This window comes from Lygodium microphyllum, chromosome 10 (assembly GCF_053477565.2).
Source record: "Lygodium microphyllum isolate KBCC chromosome 10, Lygodium_microphyllum_v1.1.10, whole genome shotgun sequence".
NCBI classification, from domain to species: domain Eukaryota; kingdom Viridiplantae; phylum Streptophyta; class Polypodiopsida; order Schizaeales; family Lygodiaceae; genus Lygodium; species Lygodium microphyllum.
In genome coordinates, this window is record NC_141144.1 from 112,869,914 (window position 1) to 112,891,826 (window position 21,913).

The window sequence follows — 21,913 nt, forward strand, 5'->3', positions numbered from 1 at the left end:
CCCCATGGTTTTTGGGCAGAGGCTATTATGACAGCCATTCACTTGATTAATCGGTCACCAAACAGGTATTTGGGGGGGAGTTCCCCAAGAAGCGTGGTCAGGCAAGCCACCCTCATATGCTCATCTGAAAGTGTTTGGCTACGAGGCTTTTGTGCACATTCGTAAAGAAAAACGCAGCAAACTTGAGCCAAAGTCCTGTAAATGCATTTTCCTAGGATATGGTGAGGAGGGTGAAATGGGGTATAAATTGTAAGATCCCGAGAAAAGGAAAGTAGTGCGCAGCAATGACATTATCTTCCGGGAAGATCGCATGCACAAACAGCCCGAAAAGACTGAGGTGGTCCGTAGGGTTGTATTCCGGGAAGAAATACCTTTTGGACCGCAAAATGTGCCCGCTGTACAATAGCAAATACTTGCTATAAATGATCAGCCAGCTATTGCCCATGAAAATGAGCCATTACATGTGCAGGAACAACCAGGACAGCAAGCTGTTAATGCTGATTTGCAAGCTGAAATTCCAGGACAGCATACTGAAAATGGAAATTTGCAGGAACAGCCAGCAAACAATGACCGCTGGGTTAGGAGATCGTCTACGGCTACTAGACAACCTAACAGATTTGTTCCTGGTGCAATTAATGTGGCTGAGTATGTCATGTTGACAGATTGTGGTGAACCGTCTTGCTTCAAGGAAGCAATGGACAGACAAGACAGCAAGAAATGGTATAAAGCCATGCTGTCAGAGATGGAATCTCTTGAAAAAAAATGGCACTTGGGACTTGGTGCAGTTGCCTAAAGGGCAGAAAATCCTTCCATGCAAATGGGTTTACAAGATGGTCACTTCTAGTTTCTCACCCAAGTACAAAGCAAGATTGGTTGCAAAGGGGTACAAGCAGGAGCATGGAATTGAATTTGATGAGATTTTTTCTCCTGTAGTCAAGATGACTACATTGAGAACCATTTTGGGCTTGGTTGCAGTTGAGGATATGGAGCTCATACAGATGGATGTAAAGACTACGTTTCTACATGGTGATCTGCATGAAGACATATATATACAGCAGCCTGAAGAATTTGTTCAACAAGGAAAAGGAAAAATGGTATGTAAACTCAAAAGGAGTTTGTATGGGCTGAAACAAGCACCAAGAGATTGGTATCATAAGTTTGATACATTCATGCAGTCCTAAGGCTTTCATAGAAGTCAAGTGGATCACTGCTTGTACACCAAGAAGGCAGCAGATGGCAGCCTGATTATCTTGGTTTTGTATGTAGATGACATGCTGATTGTTGGTAGGGATACTCATGCCTTGGATTCACTAAAGCAAAGTCTTCATGGCATCTTTGACATGAAGGATCTTGGTGATGAAAATCACATTCTTGGCATGCGAATACTCAGAGATAGATCTAAAGGCTCACTCTATCTATCTCAGCAGGAGTATATCTCCAAAGTTTTGCAACGTTTCAATATGGAGGAGGGAAAAACAATTGGGGTTCCATTGCCTCCATATATGAAACTCAGTGCAAAGAACAGCCCTACATCTAATGATGAGAAGGCTGAAATGGCCAAGATACCATATGCTTCAGCTGTTGGCAATTTGATGTATGCTATGGTTGCTACACGTCCTGACATTGCCTTTGCAGTGGGAGTGGTTAGCAAATACATGGCAACCTCTAGCAAGAAGCATTGGGATGTAGTGAAAGGTATTATGAGATACCTCAAAGGCACAAAGGAGTTGTGCATCTGCTTTGGAAAGCAAAAGGCATCTGTTGTTGGCTTTACGAATGCAGACTATGCTAGTCATGCGGACTGCAGGAAGTCCACTTCTGGATTTGTGTTTACTTTCACAAGAGGAGCGGTCTCTTGGATCTCCAGGCTACAAAAGTGTGTTGCATTGTCTACTACAAAGACAGAGTATGTAGCTGCCACTGAGACATGCAAGGAGGCTTTATGGCTTTCACGTCTGGTAGGAGAGCTTAGCATCATAGAGTTACATGTTCTCCATTGTGATAGTCAGAGTGCTATCATGCTAGCATGGAATCCTGTCTTTCATTCAAAGACAAAGCACATATAGGTGAAGTACCACTTCATTAGAGATGTACTTGACAGCAAGAGCATTGAGCTTGTCAAAGTGCATACAGATGATAATCCTGCAAACCTTCTCACGAAGGGTCTTCCAGCAAAGCGGTTTGCTCATTGCTGACAGATGATGGGAGTTGGATAGATATATTTATTTCAGCTTTATACATACCTAGACTTAGTTGATTCTTTTCTCCTCTTAAGGCACATTGCCTTTAGGTGGGAGGTTGTTGGAAATAAAGGGCCATCGTGCCTTTTATAGTTGCACGGGTGTGAACACACCCTTAGCACATTGTACTTTCATACATATATCTATCTAAAAGCCTAAAGTGGTACACTCGTCATTGTACCGAAAAACGTATTCACTCTCTACTTTGCTCACTCGCACTCTCTGTCTCTCTCACTGCACGTAATGACTGTCTGCCTCGATCTCCGTGCCTAATCAATTCCTACATGGTTGCTTTGGCTGCCCATTATCGATGAACTGTGCATCAATTGGATATTAAAACTGCATTTTTACATGGGGAACTTCATGAGGAAGTATATGTATAGCAGCCCACTGGTTTTGCAGTTGAGGGACCCGAACACTTGGTTTGCAAGCTGAAAAAAGCTTTGTATGGTTTGAAACAAGCTCCTAGAGCTTGGTATGCAAAGATAGATGCTTTTTTGCTCAGCCAAGGGCTTATAAACAGCACATCTGAGTCTACCCTTTACGTATGTAAAGAGGGGGGATCCATGCTGATCATTTGTCTATATGTTGATGATCTCTTGCTTACAGGGACACATGCTGATCAAATTTCAGCATTCAAACAAAATTGGCAGCAATCTTTTGAAATGTCAGACTTGGGGTCTTTGCATTATTACTTGGGCATTCAATTCATACATGATGCTAGAGGTATTGGTTTATCACAATCAAGATACATTGGTAAACTACTTGAGAAGTTTGGCTTAAAGGATTGCAAGCCAGTCTGTACACCAATGGATCTGGACTAAAGCTAGCATTACATGATGACAGTGAGTTGTTTGATATACACACATATGCTCCGGCAATTGGATGTCTTATTTACCTATGCAACACTAGGCCGAACATACAGTTTGCAGTTTCAGCCCTGAGCAGCCCTGAGTAGATATATGCATCAGCCACGCATGTCACATTGGCAAGCTGTTAAGCGTGCCTTTTGTTACTTGCAAGGTACTAAATCTCTTGGATTGCTTTATGCCAAGGGGGGACCACTGCAATTACATGCTTATAGTGATTTTGATTGGGCTGATGATTATGATTCATGTCACTCCACTAATGGCAATTGTTTCTTTCTTGGGTCATCTTGCATATCTTGGCTTAGCAAGAAACAATCCACTGTTGCCACATCATCATGTAAAGCTGAATACAAGGCAGCTTTCACTACCACAGTTGAATGCGTATGGATTAGACGCTTGCTAGCTAATCTGAATGTATCTATTATGGAGCCTACTCCTTTGTTCAGTGGCAGTCAGAGTGCCATTGCAGTGGCACGGAACCCAGTGTTTCCTGCACGCACGAAACACATTGAGATACATTATCAATTTGTCAAAGAGACAATGCAGGTGATATCAGCCTTGTCTATTGTCCTACCACCAGTAATGTGGCAGACATCTTCACCAAAGCTCTTCCTCATGACAAATTTGAAGCATTTCAAAATGCTTTAAATTTGATCTCCTTTGGTGGCGGACGATCCTTGTACTTTTGATCACTCTTCACTCCAAGGGGGTTTGTTGGGTTTTTCACTTACGTCTCACTTACGCCTACGCTCACATAGGAGTGTCGGTGATCAGTAGGACACTGGGGCACTTTTTACTCTCGATACGAGAGGTTTTTCCCCCCAGACTTGTTGTCTTATTTCATATGTGCTTATGTCACACACTGGCACTTATCGTGTTCGGGTGTGAACACCCCCTACAACCCTAAGGTTTAAGGATTGTACCTTGTACTTTCAGATTACACTCTTTCAATCTATTGCATTGGGTGTCATGCTCTACACATTGTCTACTACACTCTGAGTTGAGCTTTGATCCTCTCTCCATCTCACAACTCACCCAGTTGATCGAATATAGGTAGTTAATCACCCAGTTTGCCACTATTGACTCCCCAAAGTCAAACGACAATCATGTCACGTTCTCTTTGAAAAAGTTGCCTAATAAATACTTCCATTTTATCCAACACATTATCTCACTACCTAGATGCCAACCTTCTACGAGTTTGAGTGTCAATTCTTGCATTACATGAGACTACACATCGAGTCCACAAGAAGTCCTCCACTCAAATCCATTCAAAGGGGCAAGGGATGATTGCCTCTTCCTTGGGAGGGAAAACAACCTGTAGCAAGAACTCACAAGATGCGAAGGCAAGCCAAACCAAAGTGACACCACTTTCTCCGACCAAGAACCAAAGAAACGAGACCGCTTTGGCAACAAATTCTAAAGAAAAATAGATTTTGTACACACTGCCAGAGGTCAGACCATATGGGCGAGAAGTATTGTACCGAGGCCTAAGGTCTTCCTCCTAGGAAATCACCACAAACTGCTTTAACTGCCTCCACTCTAGCTAGCCAGTCCAATGGGACTATGCCTTCCAATGCTACACCATCTGCTTCATCAGCCCTAGCAACTACTGGATATGTGGCACACAAACAATCTCAACAACCTACCTCCTTCACTACTACTCAAGGATTGGCTAACTGGTCTGCTAGTGGCTCGCCTATTGCACTTTACGCATCCAATCCTAGGGCATCCACTACACCTTCTTAAACCCCTTTTCCACCTCACCATACGCAATGGTGGCCACACACTTAGCCTTTCCCTTTTTAGACTTCCACTGCATACTTACATACTCATTGCATTGCACTTAGCTATGCTTTCTTTTATTTTTAGTATTTTTTGGAGTATCTAACTACTCACCTCTATGCTTACAAATTTTGATCTCTTTTGCAGATTTTGTATTTCAATGTAGGACTAGCATATAGGCTTGCCCCAGTCCTTTTTAAGCTAGAGACAAGAGATGCATGCCATTCCTCTCATGGTTTCATCTACTTGGAGTTTTGCTCTTCTACCACCATAGAAGCTTCTCCCGCAACAACTAACGCATTATCTCTCTTAATGCTATCATGGCAATGTCTTCTCTCCTTTCTCTTCTAGTCAAGATGTTGTCAGAGTGCAGCAATGCGGAAGTGTGGGACCAAGATTGAGAGAGAGAGTGAACACTGAGAGAAGAGAGAGAGAGAGACAGTGGAAGATGAAGATCTGCTGTATAAGGTATGTTGTATACAAAGATATGCAAATATGTACACGGGCGCAGTGCGCGTGACTGCGTGTCTCCACCTCGATGATGCAACCTGCTGTTCACCTCGAAGTACACTGTAATCTGCACGATCTCCTGCTGGAATCTGCAATCACAAGTGGGGAATAATGTGCTGACTGCCGGCTATAAATAGCCTGGGAATAGGCGATAAAATATGGCAAGTCGGTCCGACCTGCACCAGACTGCCACATGGCAGCTGATGTGGCCCTGCTGACGTGGCACTGGTCTGCTCCGCACTGTCCACTGGTGACGTAGCTGCCTGCTCCGCACTATCCAAGGGATGACAATCGCTAACACCCCCTCTCAGAGCCTGGACGGGGCATAAGGCTGAGGGATCTGGCATGTCTCCGAAGTAGAGCCTGGGGAAGCGCCTTCGTAAACAAATCTGCAAGATTGTCCTCCGTCTTGCAGTACTCCATAGCTATGGTCTCATCCAGAAGCTTCTCCCTGATGAAGTGGTACTGGATCTCTATGTGCTTCATCCGAGCATGGAAAACAGGATTCCGTGCCAAGGCAATGCAACTCTCATTGTCGCATCGCAAAAAAGTAGGACAAGTCTGGGGGCAGCCAAGCTCCTCCAACAATCTCCGAAGCCACACAACCTCACAGGTGGTGGAAGACACGGCCCGATACTCCCCCTCAGTAGAAGAAAGGGCTATCGTGGGCTGCTTCATGCTACTCCATGAGATAACACCTGCACCCAAGGTAAAACAGTAGCCTATAGTAGACCGCCTGTGGTCCACATCGCCAGCCCAATCCGAGTCGCTCCAACCTGCAAGTACAAGATCTAAACCACCTATGCCTGCTGGATAATGAATCCCTAAGGCAGAGGTCCCCCTCAAATACCGAAGTATCCTTTGAGCAGCCTACCAATGCACCTTCTGAGGTTCACTCATGAACCCCGCCAAGAGACCTACAACAAAACAAAGATCAACACAAGTGTTGAGGAGCCAAATCAACGATCCAATCAACTGACGATAGCGGAAAGCATCCGCCAAGGGAGAATCGGAATGGGAAGTGGCCTTCCAGTCCGGATCCATAGGAGTAGAAAGGGTCCGACAATCCTCCATCACAAAAGAAACCAAGAGCTCCTGTACATATCTCTGCTGAGAGATGAAAATCCCCCTCTGAGACTGATAAATCTCATGGCCCAAGAAGAAGTGGAGTAGACCCAAGTCCGTCATCTCGAACGTCTGATGTAAAGCTGCCTTCGTCTCGTTAACCTTCGGTGCATGATCACCGTGACAATCAAATCGTCAACATATAACACAAAAAGCACACAACCAGCCTCGGAAGTGTGTACATAAAGCTGCGGATCGGCCTTGGAACGCCGATATCCCAACTGGGACTGAAGGAACGAGTCAATCTTCTCGTTCCATGCACGCGGGGCCTGCTTTAGGCCATACAAGGCCTTCTTTAACCTGTAGACTTGCCCATCTGAAGATCCAAAGCCACGAGGCTGCTCTACATAGATCTCCTCCTTCAAATCACCATTGAGGAAGGCCGACTTCACATCCAACTAGTAGACAGGCCATCTCCTATGGCCAGCCAAGGCAAGAACAGCTCGAATAGTCGCCATACGAGCAGTGGGGGCAAAAGTATCATGACAGTCAATCCCGGGGCGCTGTGCAAAACCTTTAGCAACAAGGCAAGCCTTGTGCTTGTCCAAAGAACCATCGCTAAGGTACTTGGTCTTGAAGACCCATTTGACGCCAATCACCTTCTTATGAGAGGGACGAGGCACGAGGTACTAAGTGCCATTCCTCTCAATAGCCTCCAACTCGGCTTCCATAGCTTTCTTCCATGGTGCGGACTGTAAAGCCTCCTTCACGGAGGTGGGCTCTCGATCCTGCATAACACGGGTCATCAAACAATAGTTAGAGCAAACAAGCTCCGTAGTATGTGCCTGGTGCCTCCGTGACTGCCGCGGACCATCCTACGGTCCCCACTCCTCAGGGACCCCCTCAATCCCTGAATCTCAAAGTGTGTCACAGGCCCAACGAGGAGGAGGCCGGATCTCTCCTCGTCGCTCTCCATCAGTTAAAGACTCGGGGATATCCACCGGTGGTAACTCCTCGGGGGTGACCAGTGGAACAGTAGACTCTGCATCTGAAACAAAATCGGAATCAAAAGGCGCGGGCTCCAAAGGAACTGTCTCGAGAGCCCAACTCTCCCTTGGATCTCCAAGAACGGAATGCTCCTCACCCATTGCTATGGCCAGAACCTCCACGAACCGCACATCTCGACTGGTGTACACGTCCTACTTTACAGGATCATACAAGCGATAGCCTTGGGACTAAGAGTTGTAGCCAACGAACACCTGACTTCGGGAAGCCGCTTCAAATTTATCATGATGAGTCTTGGGAATGTGAACATAGGCATCACACCCAAAAACCCTAAAATAAGAAACATCGCACTTAGTGCCAAAGTAAGCCTCAAAAGGTGTCATCCCATCAACGGCCGAAGTGGGGGATCGGTTGAGGATGTGAACTGCAGTAGCCACAACCTCGGCCCACAGAAACCGAGGTGTCTGTCGGTGCTCCATCATGATGAGCGCCATCTCGATCACACTTCGGTTCTTCCGTTCAAGAATGCCATTTTCTTGAGAAATGTTGGTGTTAGCAAACTCCTGGTGAATGCCTCTATCTGCACAAAAACGAGCAAACTCATGAGAAACAAATTCACCACCCTTGTCGGAGTGCAAGGTCTTCAATCGCCGGCCCGACCGGTTCTCCTCAAAGAGAAGCCAATCCTTGAAGTGGGAGAAAGCCTCCGACTTCAACGCCAAGAAGTAGGCCCAAGTCATCCTGCTGTAGTCATCTACGATCAACATGAAGTACGAGCTTCCTTTCAAGGACTCGTTCCTCATAGGGCCACAAAGATCCGTAGATACAAGCTCCATCGGTGAAGTAGACCGCCGCGAAGCTTTGTTGGGAATCGCATCCCTATGCTGCTTCCCACGAATGCAGGAGACGCAAGGTTGCTGGCTCACCACTATGTCCGGCAACCCTCGAACAAGCTGTCCACGTGACGCCCTCCGAAGATAATCATAGTTTAGGTGACCAAACCGAGCATGCCAGAGCTCGGACTATGTCTGAGAGGTAAGAAGAAGAGTAGTGAGAGCGGCAGAAGACGTCAATTTGTAGATGTTGTTCTCCTCATATCCGGATGAGAGAACCTGCCTTGATCCACGATCAAGGACTCGTACCGAATTACTATCAAACTCCACCAAAAGTCCAAGTGAACAAATCTTATGAACCGAAAGTAGATGATACCCTAAACCTGGCACATGCAACACCTCTAAGGTATGGATACCACCACGTCCATCTGGAATAAGCTGCATCTCACCCCGTCCTGCAATAGACACTGAAGAGCTATCACCGATGAGAATCTGCCCACGCGAAGGTCGCAACTGGGCAACACCAACTAATGAAGGAGTCATGTGCCGAGAGACACCACTGTCTACGATCCACTCGCGAACTTGTGGGGCTGTCATCGCAGCATCAGAAGCCTTCGGTGTAGAGTCCTCAATGACTGCTAAATGAAGAAACGCAGCTGATGAGGGTGCAACCACCACTCCAGAATCCTTTGAGTCCTTCTTGTTGGTGTCCTTCTTGTCTTTGTCGGGGCAATCCTTCTTCCAATGGCCAGTCTTACCACAAATATGGCATGTGGATTCTTTCTCCTTGTCCTTCTTTGGCTTGTTGTCCTCCTTCTTCTTCTTTTGGTCCTTCCCCTTCTTTTGAGAGGCTTGACCTGTCAATGCTTCCGACTTGGAAGTATGCTGTCCCTTCAGTTGTTTCTCTTGGTCCAAGACCATAGAAACCAACTCTTCCCACCGAAGAGTAGACTCACGCCCCGAAGCAATAAGGGCGGAGTAAAAAGCACCGAATTGTGGCGGCAATTGGGACAAGAGTGTGATCGCCATGTCTTTGGAGGAAATCGGCTTTCCCGCATTCTGAACATGCATCTGAAGCTGTCTAAGCTTGTTGATGTGCTCCCGCAACGAAGAAGGCTTGTTCACGGACAAGATCCGCATCTGCACCTCGAAAGAAACCCTCTTCATAAGGATCATCCGGTTATACATCTGGTCAAGCTCCAGCCATATCTCCCGAGCCACCGTCAAGTGCTCGATGTGGGCTATCACGGCTGTAGTACAAGACAAAAAAAGAAAAGAACGAATCCGGGCATTTAGTTTGTCCTAGTGAGACTGGGCCTTGGCCAACTCCGCACGAGCATCGGAAGAGAGTTTGGACTCATCTCTTGCCGAGGGCCGGTCGATCTCCTTCTATACAAGCTCCGCCAAATCGTAAGACTCAAGGATGGCCAACATCATCACGCGCCAAATGCGATAATTGTCGCCATTGACCTTTTGATCTGAAGGAAGAGCTGGTAAGACAAGCACCTTCCAATCCATGATCGTCTGGAACTCCAAGTCAATCTCTAAAGACATCTTCACCTGCAATGCCTGAACAAACGCAAAAGCAACCCCCTCTGACTGTGAAAACGCAGCCTGCTAGGGCTCTTTCTTCCGCGTCTCGAACCTTCTTCAACCGCCGGAGGCGATGAAAAAGTACAACCTGCACTAAAAGCTGAAAACACAGCCTTCCTCCTCTTCAAACAACAGCAAACAGCAGCAAATTTACCAACTAGACTCCTTTCCCGCGCGCCCACGCTCGCTTCAGCCTTGTTCCGATGCGCAACCCTCCCACTCGCCCTCGAATGCTGAAAAACGCAGCCTTGTGTCGCGATGGAATCTCCTCTTCAAGCAGGTTCTTCACTCAGTCAGCCCTTCTTCACTACTCTGATACCATGTCAGAGTGCAGCGATGCGGAAGCGTGGGACCAAGACTGAGAGAGAGAGTGAACACAGAGAGAAGAGAGAAAGAGACAATGGAAGATGAAGATCTGCTGTATAAGGTATGCTATATACAAAGATATGCAGATATGTACACGGGCGCGGTGCGCGCGACTGCGTGTCTCCACCTCGATGATGCAACCTGCTATTCACCTCGAAGTACACTGTAATCTGCACGATCTCCTGCTGGAATCTGCAATCACAAGTGGGGAATAATGTGCTGACTGCCAGCTATAAATAGCCTGGGAATAGGCGATAAAAGATGGCAGGTCGGCTGCATTAAATGCAGCCGACTGGTACAGATCTGTTCGACCTGCACCAGACTGCCATGTGGCAGCTGACGTGGCCCTGCTGACGTGGCCCTGGTCTACTCCGCACTGTCCACTGGTGACGTGGCTGCCTGCTCTGCACTGTCCAGGGGATGACAATCGCTAACAGATGCTTCATCATTTTCCTCCACTTGGTTCTTGGTACCACATGAAGACTGACATCCTCAAGCTCTTCTTCGGCCTTGACATCCAAGTTGAGAGGGGGTTCCTACCCTTCTTGATATTCTACAAGTTTCGACACTTGTCTTCGACATCGGCCTTCCCCCCTCTTGTACCTTCCCCTATGCATTGCATGATTTCATCATCTTTGTACTAGGGTGCTTGGGCAAGTGAACATTCAGCAATTTTCCCATGAGAGACACTATCCAAGTGACACCTACTGCATAAGCATTCTTCAACATGTAGTAAGAATCCTATGTATCCCATTGTGCAAAGCACCACTAGACAAATCCTAAGTTGTTTCCATCGACGAATTACACCACCATCCTTCTTCCCATGATACTTTATCACCTTATCCTCGCCATTGACATCCTTGATTGGTTGGGTAAGATTGTCCTATTTTGTGATATGTTGGGGGTGTACCATCCCTACTCCCGTCTTTTGAGTCACTATTACTTGATCAACTGCCATCCCTAATAATTAACTTCTTTTTTTAAAGTTCAATGTGGTTCCATCCACCTTTGTAGGGCTTGGTAGGCCACTAGGCAGCCAACGAGCACCCTTTGTCCAATGCCCTGTCCTCTCTGGGATGACTACTTAGACTCCTTTGGTAAGATAACCGTCGCCTCTGGAGCCTTGTCAGTCCATTGGGCAATCAACGTGCATCCTTTGTCCGATGCCTTGGTTGCTTTAGGGTGGGACGTCTTGGGGTAAACATTGTCCACCTTCTAAAAGGGGATGTTGAGCTAAAACACGCTTAACAGCTTATTAGCATTTTTAAATAGCCCCAAGGCATGCTTAATTAATGAAAAATGAAATTTTAGTGTGCAATTTGAGAGAGTTTTAGTGGTCCCCCAAAACCCTAATTTTTTTGGATACCCTTCAACATCTATAAATAGAGAGGCGGCCCACCATTTAATCTCATTCTTTTAGTGCAAATTTCAGCCATCAACCTTCACCTACATGGCAATCTACTGTTCACAACTGCAGTTTTTAGCGTCTTCCTTCCTAGCTATCACCCACTATCTAGCATCCTCCTTGTTGCATTTGGACTCTTCTACCATCCCCAGCACACAATCTACCTTCTTCAGTTTGCATTTGGACACTCCTCCACCACGCGATAGTTAGCAATGACCGCCCATGCCTTATGACTTTAGCATCATCATTGTACCAATCCTGCGCTACTTCCTCATTATTGTGTTTGTTCCAATCGAACAGAAATGGAGACCGTTTCTTGCTGACACAAGGAAGAACTTGAAACAATATACTAGAGACACTTTTACACAAACCACGCTTTTATCACTACACTCCAAGTTAGATAGTCAAGGCCTTTATGCTTATCATCAGTGTTACAACATGGAGAAGCCATTGATAGATGATATACAAAGAAAATAAGTAGTTGGTTTAATAGAATACATGGGTCTCTTATGGTTAATGAACCAAATATCAAGAGCTCAACAATTAAAAGCAAGAGAAACCAGTTTGGATAAAAGACAAGGAACAGAATGTCAAGCTAGTGAGCGGAGGCACGATAATTGACATGTGTGAGCCTTCCCTTTTGCCTATAGATCAGGTTGAGTCTACAAAAATGAGAAAAACACAAGCAAGCACCTTTCCCCTTCAAAAAAAAAAAGCTGACAACAATTGTACGAAAGATGGAAATGTCGACTATTCAACATACACAATGGTAGAGCTGAACAAAATGCAAGCTATAGCATTGAAAATGCAAGGCTCAACCGAAAACGCAAGATAGACACACCACCCAACAACTATAAATTGCCACCCACCTATCAAATGAGACATCCAACTAGCTAGATCAAGCCAGCAACAAGACGCAGTGATTGAAACGGTCAAGAAGAACGAGCCCGATGTCCCCTAAAAACTAGGAATGTTTGATAATCAAAAAAACACAAACAGCATCAAAACCAAGACACTTGGGCTCAAATACCATGTCAAGTTAATGCAAATCAATGGAATGAAAAAGATCACAGAGAAGTAAATAGCATAACAAGAACACGTGAACTCAAAAGTAATAAACTAGCAAAACGGAATCCATATACCAAAGCAAAAGAGTGTATACAAAGACTCGTGTCACAAGGGCATGTATTTAGCACTTGACTAGGGCACTAATCAAATGTGCACAAGTGAGGACCACATGTGATATGCCAGTTAGTTAAGTCACAATGACAAGCCAAGGACCCTAAGTTTATTGTGGGTGTCAAAGGCAAAGTTGTAATAAGTTATACCAATCAAGTGCTAGCGGGCGTCTGGAAGCCAAGCCTAAGGTATTCAATTAACCACTAAATGTGAATGGTGACATCAAGAACTAGCTATTAAGTAATTAATTAATATTGATTCAAGGGCTAATTAATACTCGAGACCACTTGGGAGTCAAAATGACCAAGCCAATGTAATTATGGATGGACACATTTAATGTTTTGAGCAAGGACAAAAGCTGAGACTACTTTTCAATTTGATTAAATGGCTGAAAATTTTAATTAGAAGGTTGCCACTTGGCAAAAACTTCCCATGCAGTTTGGTTCCAAGGCTGTTGGGGGCTGGTTGAGTGTCACTCCACCATTTTGGAGGTTGAACGAAGGAGAGAGACTACCTTGCTATAGGCACCTATTGTGGAATTCAACCATTAGGGAGTGCATTGAATGCAGGTAACAGCTGATCAAGGTTCCCAAGGGCAAGTGACAGTAGTTTTGACTCCTCCCCAGGCTGGCGACTACATATTGGGCATCGGTCAGGGTTGGACAGCATATTATCAACCATTCACAATAGAGCAATAGTGAATTTAAGCCAGTTTTGATGATGGAATTCTGAATTTTCTCTCTCTTCAACTTCCTTTCCCATCCACTAATAATCCCTCAACAATTCTCAATCATTTCCAGTTTCAAGGGAAGAGTACTTGAAGAAATCGCTGCTGTAAACCCTAATTTACAACAAAAGTTAAGGTTTACCAACCACCTCGGGTCTCGCGCTCAAAAGATGAAGGCATAGCACTTGAATTCAGTTGCTGAAATTTGGGGAACTTCAAAGAATCCAAGAGGTCGGACTTGGGGTTTATCTTGACCAGCCAAGGGTCAATCCGAGGCCAATCCCCTATTAGATCAAGGGGCGAATAGACAAGAAGGCTTGCTGGTCATTTTTGACAACAAGTAGCATTCATTTTGAAGGGATTTGGAGCAATCTTAGTGTAATTCTTTTGATTCTAATACAAGTTAAAGAAATACCACAAGGGGAGCCATTTTTGGGGCCAATCAAGTGCCTACAATCCAAGTTTAATCAGTAGCATTTGTTAATTCAGTTTATGTGAACTTATTGCTTGCTGTGATTAGTGCTTAATCAGGTCATCTACCACCCTTTTGGAAAAGGATTGCTGGTTTCAGCACGGGCTGTGAGCAACCACCAAATTGTTACCAGTCTCCCTCTCTCAAGCAAGTTGCAGTGTGCATGTATCAGATGGACTGTGAGATAGAGGAGAGGCAGCCTTAATATAGGCTGTGAGAATTAAAATAATAAGCAGGTCAAGAAGCATTTCATAAGGCCATTCATGCAGGTTGGCAAACCATAATTAAGGTGCCTGCTCAGGAATGAAATGCTCTAACACAGTGTATCATACAGCCATGATATGTACATCACAAAAACAGGCAGACCCACAGAGTGTCTTTGCTCTTGTATTAAAGACATTCAACATTCACTTCTGTGAGAACTCCAAGACATAAAGTGAATCATTCAGATATCGAATAGCTTCAGTTTCAAATGAGAAACACATGATGTAGGTTGAACACAATTGTTGTCATGTTTATCAAGCTTGATTTAAGCAGCCTGTATTTAAAATATTTGGCTTAACCTAGCCCAGGAAATGAAGAAGCTGGACAACCGACACCATCAGTGGCCTGGTGTACAATTAAGCTGAATATGTAAATAATTCTAATCATAGTTGAATCACAACAGAGATCCAAACATCAATTATGACAATAGGTTCATCAGTAGGCAGCTTGATAGTCTTTTCAATCACTAATCATAATCGTCCGAAGCTGAAATTAAAACCCCAATACAATCCAAGGAAGGTGGAAAATACAGTCATCAGTGTTGATTATATCAAGTCTGTAATGCCCATTCACCCTTTCTTTGCAAATAAAGAGGTGTGAGACTCAACCATGTGTGTGCACGTGTTGCTTGTTGCTGATTGCAGGTGACAAGAAAATGTAGTAAAAATTAAATATTGCAAAGACCCATCAGGAAGTTTTGTATGGTTCATTCATACCTGTCTGCATATCTGAGTGTGTTAAGAGTGTGCTCACAAGAGCCAGTATTTGGAGAAATGCATGAGATCATGACAGTTCGAGAGTCGCCAACAAAAGAATCACGTAAAACTTCTGTCAATTTACTTCCCCTGAAAGGAATATGGCCTTGCTCATGGTCCAGTGCCCGAATGCACTCTTTAAGAGCAAGTAAACTCTTGTTAATTTCAGCACCCTCAATCCTACAAGCCAAGCAGGAGTCAGAACCTGTTTCCAATATTTTGAATCTACCTTTAAAGCAGCAGAAGCATTACCTTGTTTGGCGATCATTATCAGTTGTATCAGCCCCACGTTCACTACCAGCCAAGTCAATAAAAGAGAACTTTCCAACCAGCTTTCCTCCCCTTTCTTCCTTCTTGTTGGAATGCTTTTTTATCACCAACTGCAGAATAGCATGTGATCTTGAAGACTCTTCATTGGCACCAGTTGATCCTGTACTCCTTGATGCATTACCTCTTTCAATATAATCTTTTACAAGATCAACATCTGAAACAGGGAATTCCTTTAAGCCCACAATACAAACTTGCTGGCGACCATCTTCCCTCATGCAAAGCTTCCTGCACATAACATCTTTGCCTATTCAGGATGATAACATCATCATTGTCTATTCAAGATTACACCACTCCCAATGTACTTCCACTACGAAAAATTTCTAGCATTTTGCTTCAGTGATATAGTACAGCATTTGCTTTACTGAGATAGAACAACATCTACTATGAAACTGCCCTGACACAGAAGACCTACAAAAGTTATCTTCACTGCTGCATCTCAATTTTTTCCCTAGTGTGCATTTCCTTTTGGATATTTGGCAGGTATGACAGCCTTCAAGGGTTCTATTTTAAAATGGTAAAATGCATTCACAAACAACAAAAACTATGGAAGTGCCAATATAAATAACCAATTGTAAGCAGAAACTCAGAGAGTGTGCACAGGTTGTGCTCATCTCCTGAAAGATCAAACTAAAACTTTTCTGTGTCGAAATGTCCGGCAAGATATTGGTCAAAAGGTGTGAGCATGGGTCATACAATTCAATAAAAGCAAGATCAAAGCAAAACAGTGATCATATTCTTACACCATATATAATAATGTGGAATGTTGGTTGCTTTTGTTACTCAAACTGTATCAAGCAAGTGATGTCACAGTGCAGAGAGTGGATCATACCTTCTTTCATTTAAAAGATCGTACAGCTTCCCTCCATAGATCTCAAAAAAACTAAGCCATAATTGCAGTCCCTGATGCTTGTAAGTTGGGTGCTGCATTAAATCCAGGATGTCTTGGCAACCCCTTAGAGGTAGAGGCTGCATGGTGAAAGTCTTCCCACTCCCTGGAGCCATAAAAGAAGATAGTTAAACGGCCCCCCTCAAAACACATAAGCAATAGATAAGAAGCATATGTAATTTTTTGCAGTCATTGTAACTAATAGCAACCGATTAGCAAACCTGTCTGCCCATAAGCAAAGCATGTTGCCTTTGTGCGTTGGAATATGGTTGGAATAATTGGCTCCACAGTTACTCGATAGACCTATAGATATCCAAAATATTAGAACATTTTATAACCCAACATGTTAGATGCTACCATACAAGACTAGTATGGACAAACTCAAACCATGTTACAGCTCTTTCCTTGCGTAGTACATACTGATTTTGTTTCATTCTTCTAAACTGTTGCAACATCGATCTGACCACGCATCAAACTCTAAACTTGATTGTTTGGAAACATAAAGTAATCCCTTGTTTCTACCCCATTGAGCCTATTGTACAGTATAAATTTTGTTTCTGCTGTAACTAAATTTTGCACTCCAGTTTACAGCTCTTAGTCATTATATGAATGCTACTGCTAAGAGTTCAAACTGGTAAACAAGACAGACAATAAATATAGAAGCGTAGGGTGCTTCAAGAGAAGTGAGACAAATTTGATTATCAACCATCAGAAGAAGAAACCTAAACACTGTTCAACACTTTCTAATAATGACTTTAACCAGTATCTAATTCAGTGGTGCATGTAAATACAGATAAAATCCTGCAGTTGTGTGCACACACATGTGCACTTTTTGAGCAAGAGAACCTTACCTCATCGTTAGAAACTTGATCATCCAACACAGCATCAAACATAAAATCATGTTTTTCGACATAGGCTGTAAGGTCTACCTGAACAGCAAGCACCAATCAGAATATGGGACAACTAGATGCGACCAGAAAATGAATTGTGAATGGAAATTTAATAGTATTAACTACATGCAACCTTCATCCAAGCAAAATTTCACCCTTTCAGCCCATCACATTAAGGTGGCCATATCCAAATCCACTGCACTTTTAAAATATACACCAATTCCCTTTCCTAAAACACAAGGGCAAGGAAGGCACATTGCATGCTTGAGAACAAGAAGCACCAAGGTCAATGATCCAGTAGTTTCAACCATGTAGGTGCATCAGGTATGAGCATGAAATATATCACGTCACGTATGGTGTTTATAGATCAGCACCTTCAACTTGGGCTCATGAACAGTAAGTGAACATCCACTCCCATCAATTGTCACAATGTCCTCTTCTTTCCGAGCTATCTCTTTTTTGTTGAGTGGTCGTTTTCGCACCTAGAAAAGAGCATTATGTTACTTGTGTTGGCAATCATAAAATGCAGGAAATATATTGTGTTAAAAGGACCTAAGGACTTTATCTCTGAGTAGAACGCTCGCTGAGAGTATACAAGGATAGCATGAGCATAATACTAGCCAATAATCTACCAGAATCCTTGCAAAAAATCAGCATACCACAACTTTAATCCTTGCCAGGTTGTTTGTGGTGCCAGTAATGTCCTTCTCCAAGATGGCCGCTCTCATAGGACTACTTTCACCATTATTTCTTAGCTTGCTGATTGGTGGTCTGCTGGTGGACCACAGTACTTCATTTGCATAGCCTTTCTCTGAAATGGTAGCAAATGGAGAAGCCTCAAAAGGTTCATGAACAGCATCCTGTCATGTCACAAGGATGAACCAATCAAGAGCATGAAGCAGAAAGCAGAATGGTCTTTACATGCCCAACTAAAGTATTCTGATAAGATGTTTTAAAAAAAGAATATAAAAAAACAAACAGATGCCGATACTGAAAGATTCAAAGTGTACCGGTGACAAATCCAAGCAACTGCAAATTGACTACTGCAGGCTAGGCAGTCAGTGTATCAGAATGTCAATATAGCAATGACTGTCAGTAGGTTTCAACTACTAAAAAGCTCAAGCCAAAGTTGTAAGGTAAGAAAAATGCTAAGGCACAAGCCAGGACAGCTCAAAAACTGAAACACCCAGTCCAATTGCACAACGACCTCACTTGCACCATCAAGGTAGCATAACACCTGCAATACTAAAAGCAGATTTAGGGGGACCACATGATAGCTTTTCCACAAACTTAAGGCTACAAACTCTCCCAGACTTCTAGTGCTGGGGCATATTACATACATGTCCACATTGCATATGTACTATAGGGTCATAGTGATAAGCCAGAGAAAAATCTGCCAATCGACACAATTTACAACTGGCCTCAGCAGTTCACTTAGCTCACAGACACTTGCACATTCATTTCAAGTAAATTCAATGGGACTTGAACCTATGCCCAGCCAGCCACAGCATTGAGACCCCTCCAGTGACTGCAGCACACCATGTGTTTCTGCTGCCTATCCAGTTATCTGAGTGTATGAGTGAATACTCATAAACCTGGACTTTACCCCATGAAGTGTGTAATAAGGCCCTGACCTTTGGCCTTCGTTGCTTCTGACACCTGTCCAGCAAAGGCTGAACCACTTTACCCAGATGGAATGGACATAAATAATGGAAAACGCTTCATAGCTAGCTATGCATGGCAATTTCTATGTTACATGGGGAATTAGCAAGGTACACAATGTCGTCCAATGCATGTGGCAGTTGAAAGTGTCACCGTCAACATCATGTGATCACAAGAAAGTAAGAAGTCAGAAGCTTTGCAAGTATGAAACAGTAAAACATCATGCAATCGCAAGTAAAGTAAGAAATCAGAAGCTTTACAAGTACGAAACAGTAAAACATGTTGCAGAACCAACCCATTGCAGAGGGCTCACCTCAGATAGAAGCTCTATGTCATCGATGGAGTGCAGGTCCAATATCCCTGCGCTAATCTCCCCACGCAATTCAGGTGACGATAAGCCATCAACAACATTCTGTTTTCCGAAACCCTGAGGAGGTGAAGTGAACAATTCGGCAGAATGTTCCCCTCCATTGCTCATGGACTTTATAAGCCTGTACAACTTCTGTCTGTCTTCCAAGCCATGCACACCGTGCCTTGCATAATCCTAAAACATAAAACTGGTGAGCGATCCCACACGGCTGGGACAAATCATGTCTAAACAATCTTAGCTTCTGCTCGTAGTAAGATTAACACTTGCTTTGCTTCTTTGAAATGAGGAAAAAAAAAAGGTATTCAGGTGATTGGCACAGAAGGACTTTGAGTCATCTGAACAGCCCATCATTTTCTAATATGTCGAACAGTGTGATCTGAGTGTGACTGACAAGCTGCATTGTACAGCAAATGTCCAGGGAAGTGAGGGAAAGGGTGGGTGCTTACCTGCATCAGCAAGTTTGGGAGGAGGCGAGGATCCAATGCAGGGGATGTGGTGGGAGATGCCAAATGCTGCAGGCCAGCAGATTGCAACCATCTTGACATGACGGCATCAGTGGCGTCTCCGTTCTGCAGCCCAGCGGAGAAATGGCTGCCATGGAGGTTCTCGTAATAAGGCACAGTGCCAGGCTGCTGAACCTGCCCACCCATTGCACTTCCAGCCCCTGCGATTGGGCTCCTGGGCAGGGCTCTTGATGGGGGGAAGGAGGGGAGCAGGGGAGGGCAGGAAAGGGGTGATCTGGTGGTGGCCAGAAGTGTGATCAGTGGATATAAAGTTTGTTTCGGTTACCAAAAAAGCCCAACTGACTACTTCTGGAGTAGCGCCCAAATGCTCTAGCCAGCAGAGAGAGAGAGAGAGAGAGAGAGAGATCTACATTGAGAGGAGAAGGGGATACGAGAGAAAAGAAGGCATTTTGGCGCATGGGGGAAAGAGAGAGAATGGGGTGGAAGTTGTAAAACTAACGAGAAAGTGGCACACGGTACCGAAGCAAAAGAGAGATCTTATTTTGAAATTGAGAGAGAGAGAGAGAGAGAGAGAGAGAGGAGCAGGGTCAAGACAGGGGGAAGATCGCTTTTAGAAGAAGACACGCACAATGTCAGTCTTCTGAGGGGCTTTGAGATGATGGGTTATGCAACACATACATCGATAGGCAGCGAACTTCGAAGGTGTCTCTCTCTGTTCATGGGTGGTGGATTGCAGGTGGAATGTATGTGTGTGACTCGTGAGAGGGAAAGAGAGACAGAGAGAGAGCGCGCGCGAATGAGAGGGCAGGTAAAAGGCTGAGTAAAAGGTTAAAAGGGCAAGAGGATGATATGATGGCCATGAGCTCATATATACACGCAGATGAGACAGAGAGAGGAAAAGGGAGGGGGGGGACCAATTGGTACACCTAGCAGCTGATTTGGCTTTGTTAAACTCCTCCAATAAAAGATCCTAGATGTTGTCTAGGCCCGATAGTGACTGTTCACTGCCCTGCAGTTCAAACATGGCTTTTGAAAGGGGAGTATTGCTTCCTAAGATATATGCCTAGTGTAACAAAGATGAAAACCCAAACAATGAATAGAGAGAGAGAGAGTCCCACAGCAAATTGTTTACCAACATATGCCTAGCTACAACTCCCTAGAGCCAAAGTTCTATCATCTACCTATTTTGTGCATGGAGGGAGGCACAACAACATGAACCTCGTTGTCCAAGCCTCACCATAGTACCAAAACTCACCAAAAGCTTCCATTGTTTGCATGGAATCACAACAAATTGAATTTGATCGTTCAACTTCACCCTCAACAAAAAACTCACAAGTGGAACAAGATGTGATGGTTCACCCCCAGATACTTTTTCAGGAACAAAATTAACGTTTGTTTTGCATTGAATATTCTAAGAAATTGAGTTGTCATGGTCGATACTTTCCTAGATGTTGAGATCTTTTTTTAGGCTTTCTTTTCACTAAAAACCTATTTTGATTGAGTTTACTCCAAGGCACAAAAAATGTCATGTTTTGAGGCTTACTTAACCTCTACTCATAACACTATTACTGAGCTTATGCAAAGTTGTCATTCACATAAGCAAATTTAGTACCTCATGCTTTACAGATTAACCATTGGTTCTGGCGTGCCAACTCTAGTATCTCTTCAATGAATGTGCATACTATGGATAGATTTAGTGGGAGGTTCATTGAATTCCAAGCTTAGTTGAATCGACTCCAAAATTCTCAACATAAGAGTATAACACTAAGGTCATTCATGTTTCTTGCTTATTGGCTTCTAGCCTTCTAGTAGCTCCATTTTTTGTTTTCCGTCGCCTCTCTCTCTCTCTCTCTCTCTCTCTCTCTCTCTCTCTCTCTCTCTCTCTCTCTCTCTCTCTCTCTCTCTCTCTCTCTCTCTCTCTCTCTCTCTCTCTCTCTCTCTCTCTCTCTCTCTCTCTCTCTCTCTCTCTCTCTCCACATCATGGCAAACCTTCCAAGATATAATGCTCTCCTCACATATGCTTCTCCAACATGTTACATTGCAAGTGTGCATGGCATATAGAGAAGTACAATGTTTGTAAAATGTGTAAAAAGAGCATGTCATGTTGCCTCGGTATAAAGTTGCCTTGAGCTTGAAGGAAGTGTGATGTGTTTGTGTAAAAGTACTAATGGAGAAATGTTGTAACATTTTTTTATATACATACATTCTCTTTCTATAAAGCATATGTTAGTAATGTTAGTAATAAT

The 21,913-nt window shown here is 44.0% G+C and overlaps 1 protein-coding gene across 1 annotated transcript in view; it reads right to left on the bottom strand.

The window, feature by feature from the left end:
• LOC148030451 (kinesin-like protein KIN-13A) overlaps positions 1 to 20,486 on the bottom strand; it is a 40,760-nt gene extending 20,274 nt beyond the window's left edge. The window contains exons 1-9 of the mRNA XM_087686770.1: positions 19,650 to 20,486; positions 19,147 to 19,377; positions 17,831 to 18,031; positions 17,546 to 17,653; positions 17,133 to 17,210; positions 16,503 to 16,584; positions 16,225 to 16,387; positions 15,318 to 15,620; positions 15,027 to 15,245 (exon numbers count right to left, since the gene is read on the bottom strand). Coding sequence (XP_087542896.1) covers positions 15,027 to 15,245; positions 15,318 to 15,620; positions 16,225 to 16,387; positions 16,503 to 16,584; positions 17,133 to 17,210; positions 17,546 to 17,653; positions 17,831 to 18,031; positions 19,147 to 19,377; positions 19,650 to 19,853 — 1,589 coding nt within the window. The 5' untranslated portion in view covers positions 19,854 to 20,486. The remainder of the gene's footprint in view (positions 1 to 15,026; positions 15,246 to 15,317; positions 15,621 to 16,224; positions 16,388 to 16,502; positions 16,585 to 17,132; positions 17,211 to 17,545; positions 17,654 to 17,830; positions 18,032 to 19,146; positions 19,378 to 19,649) is intronic.
• Positions 20,487 to 21,913: the final 1,427 nt, after the last annotated feature.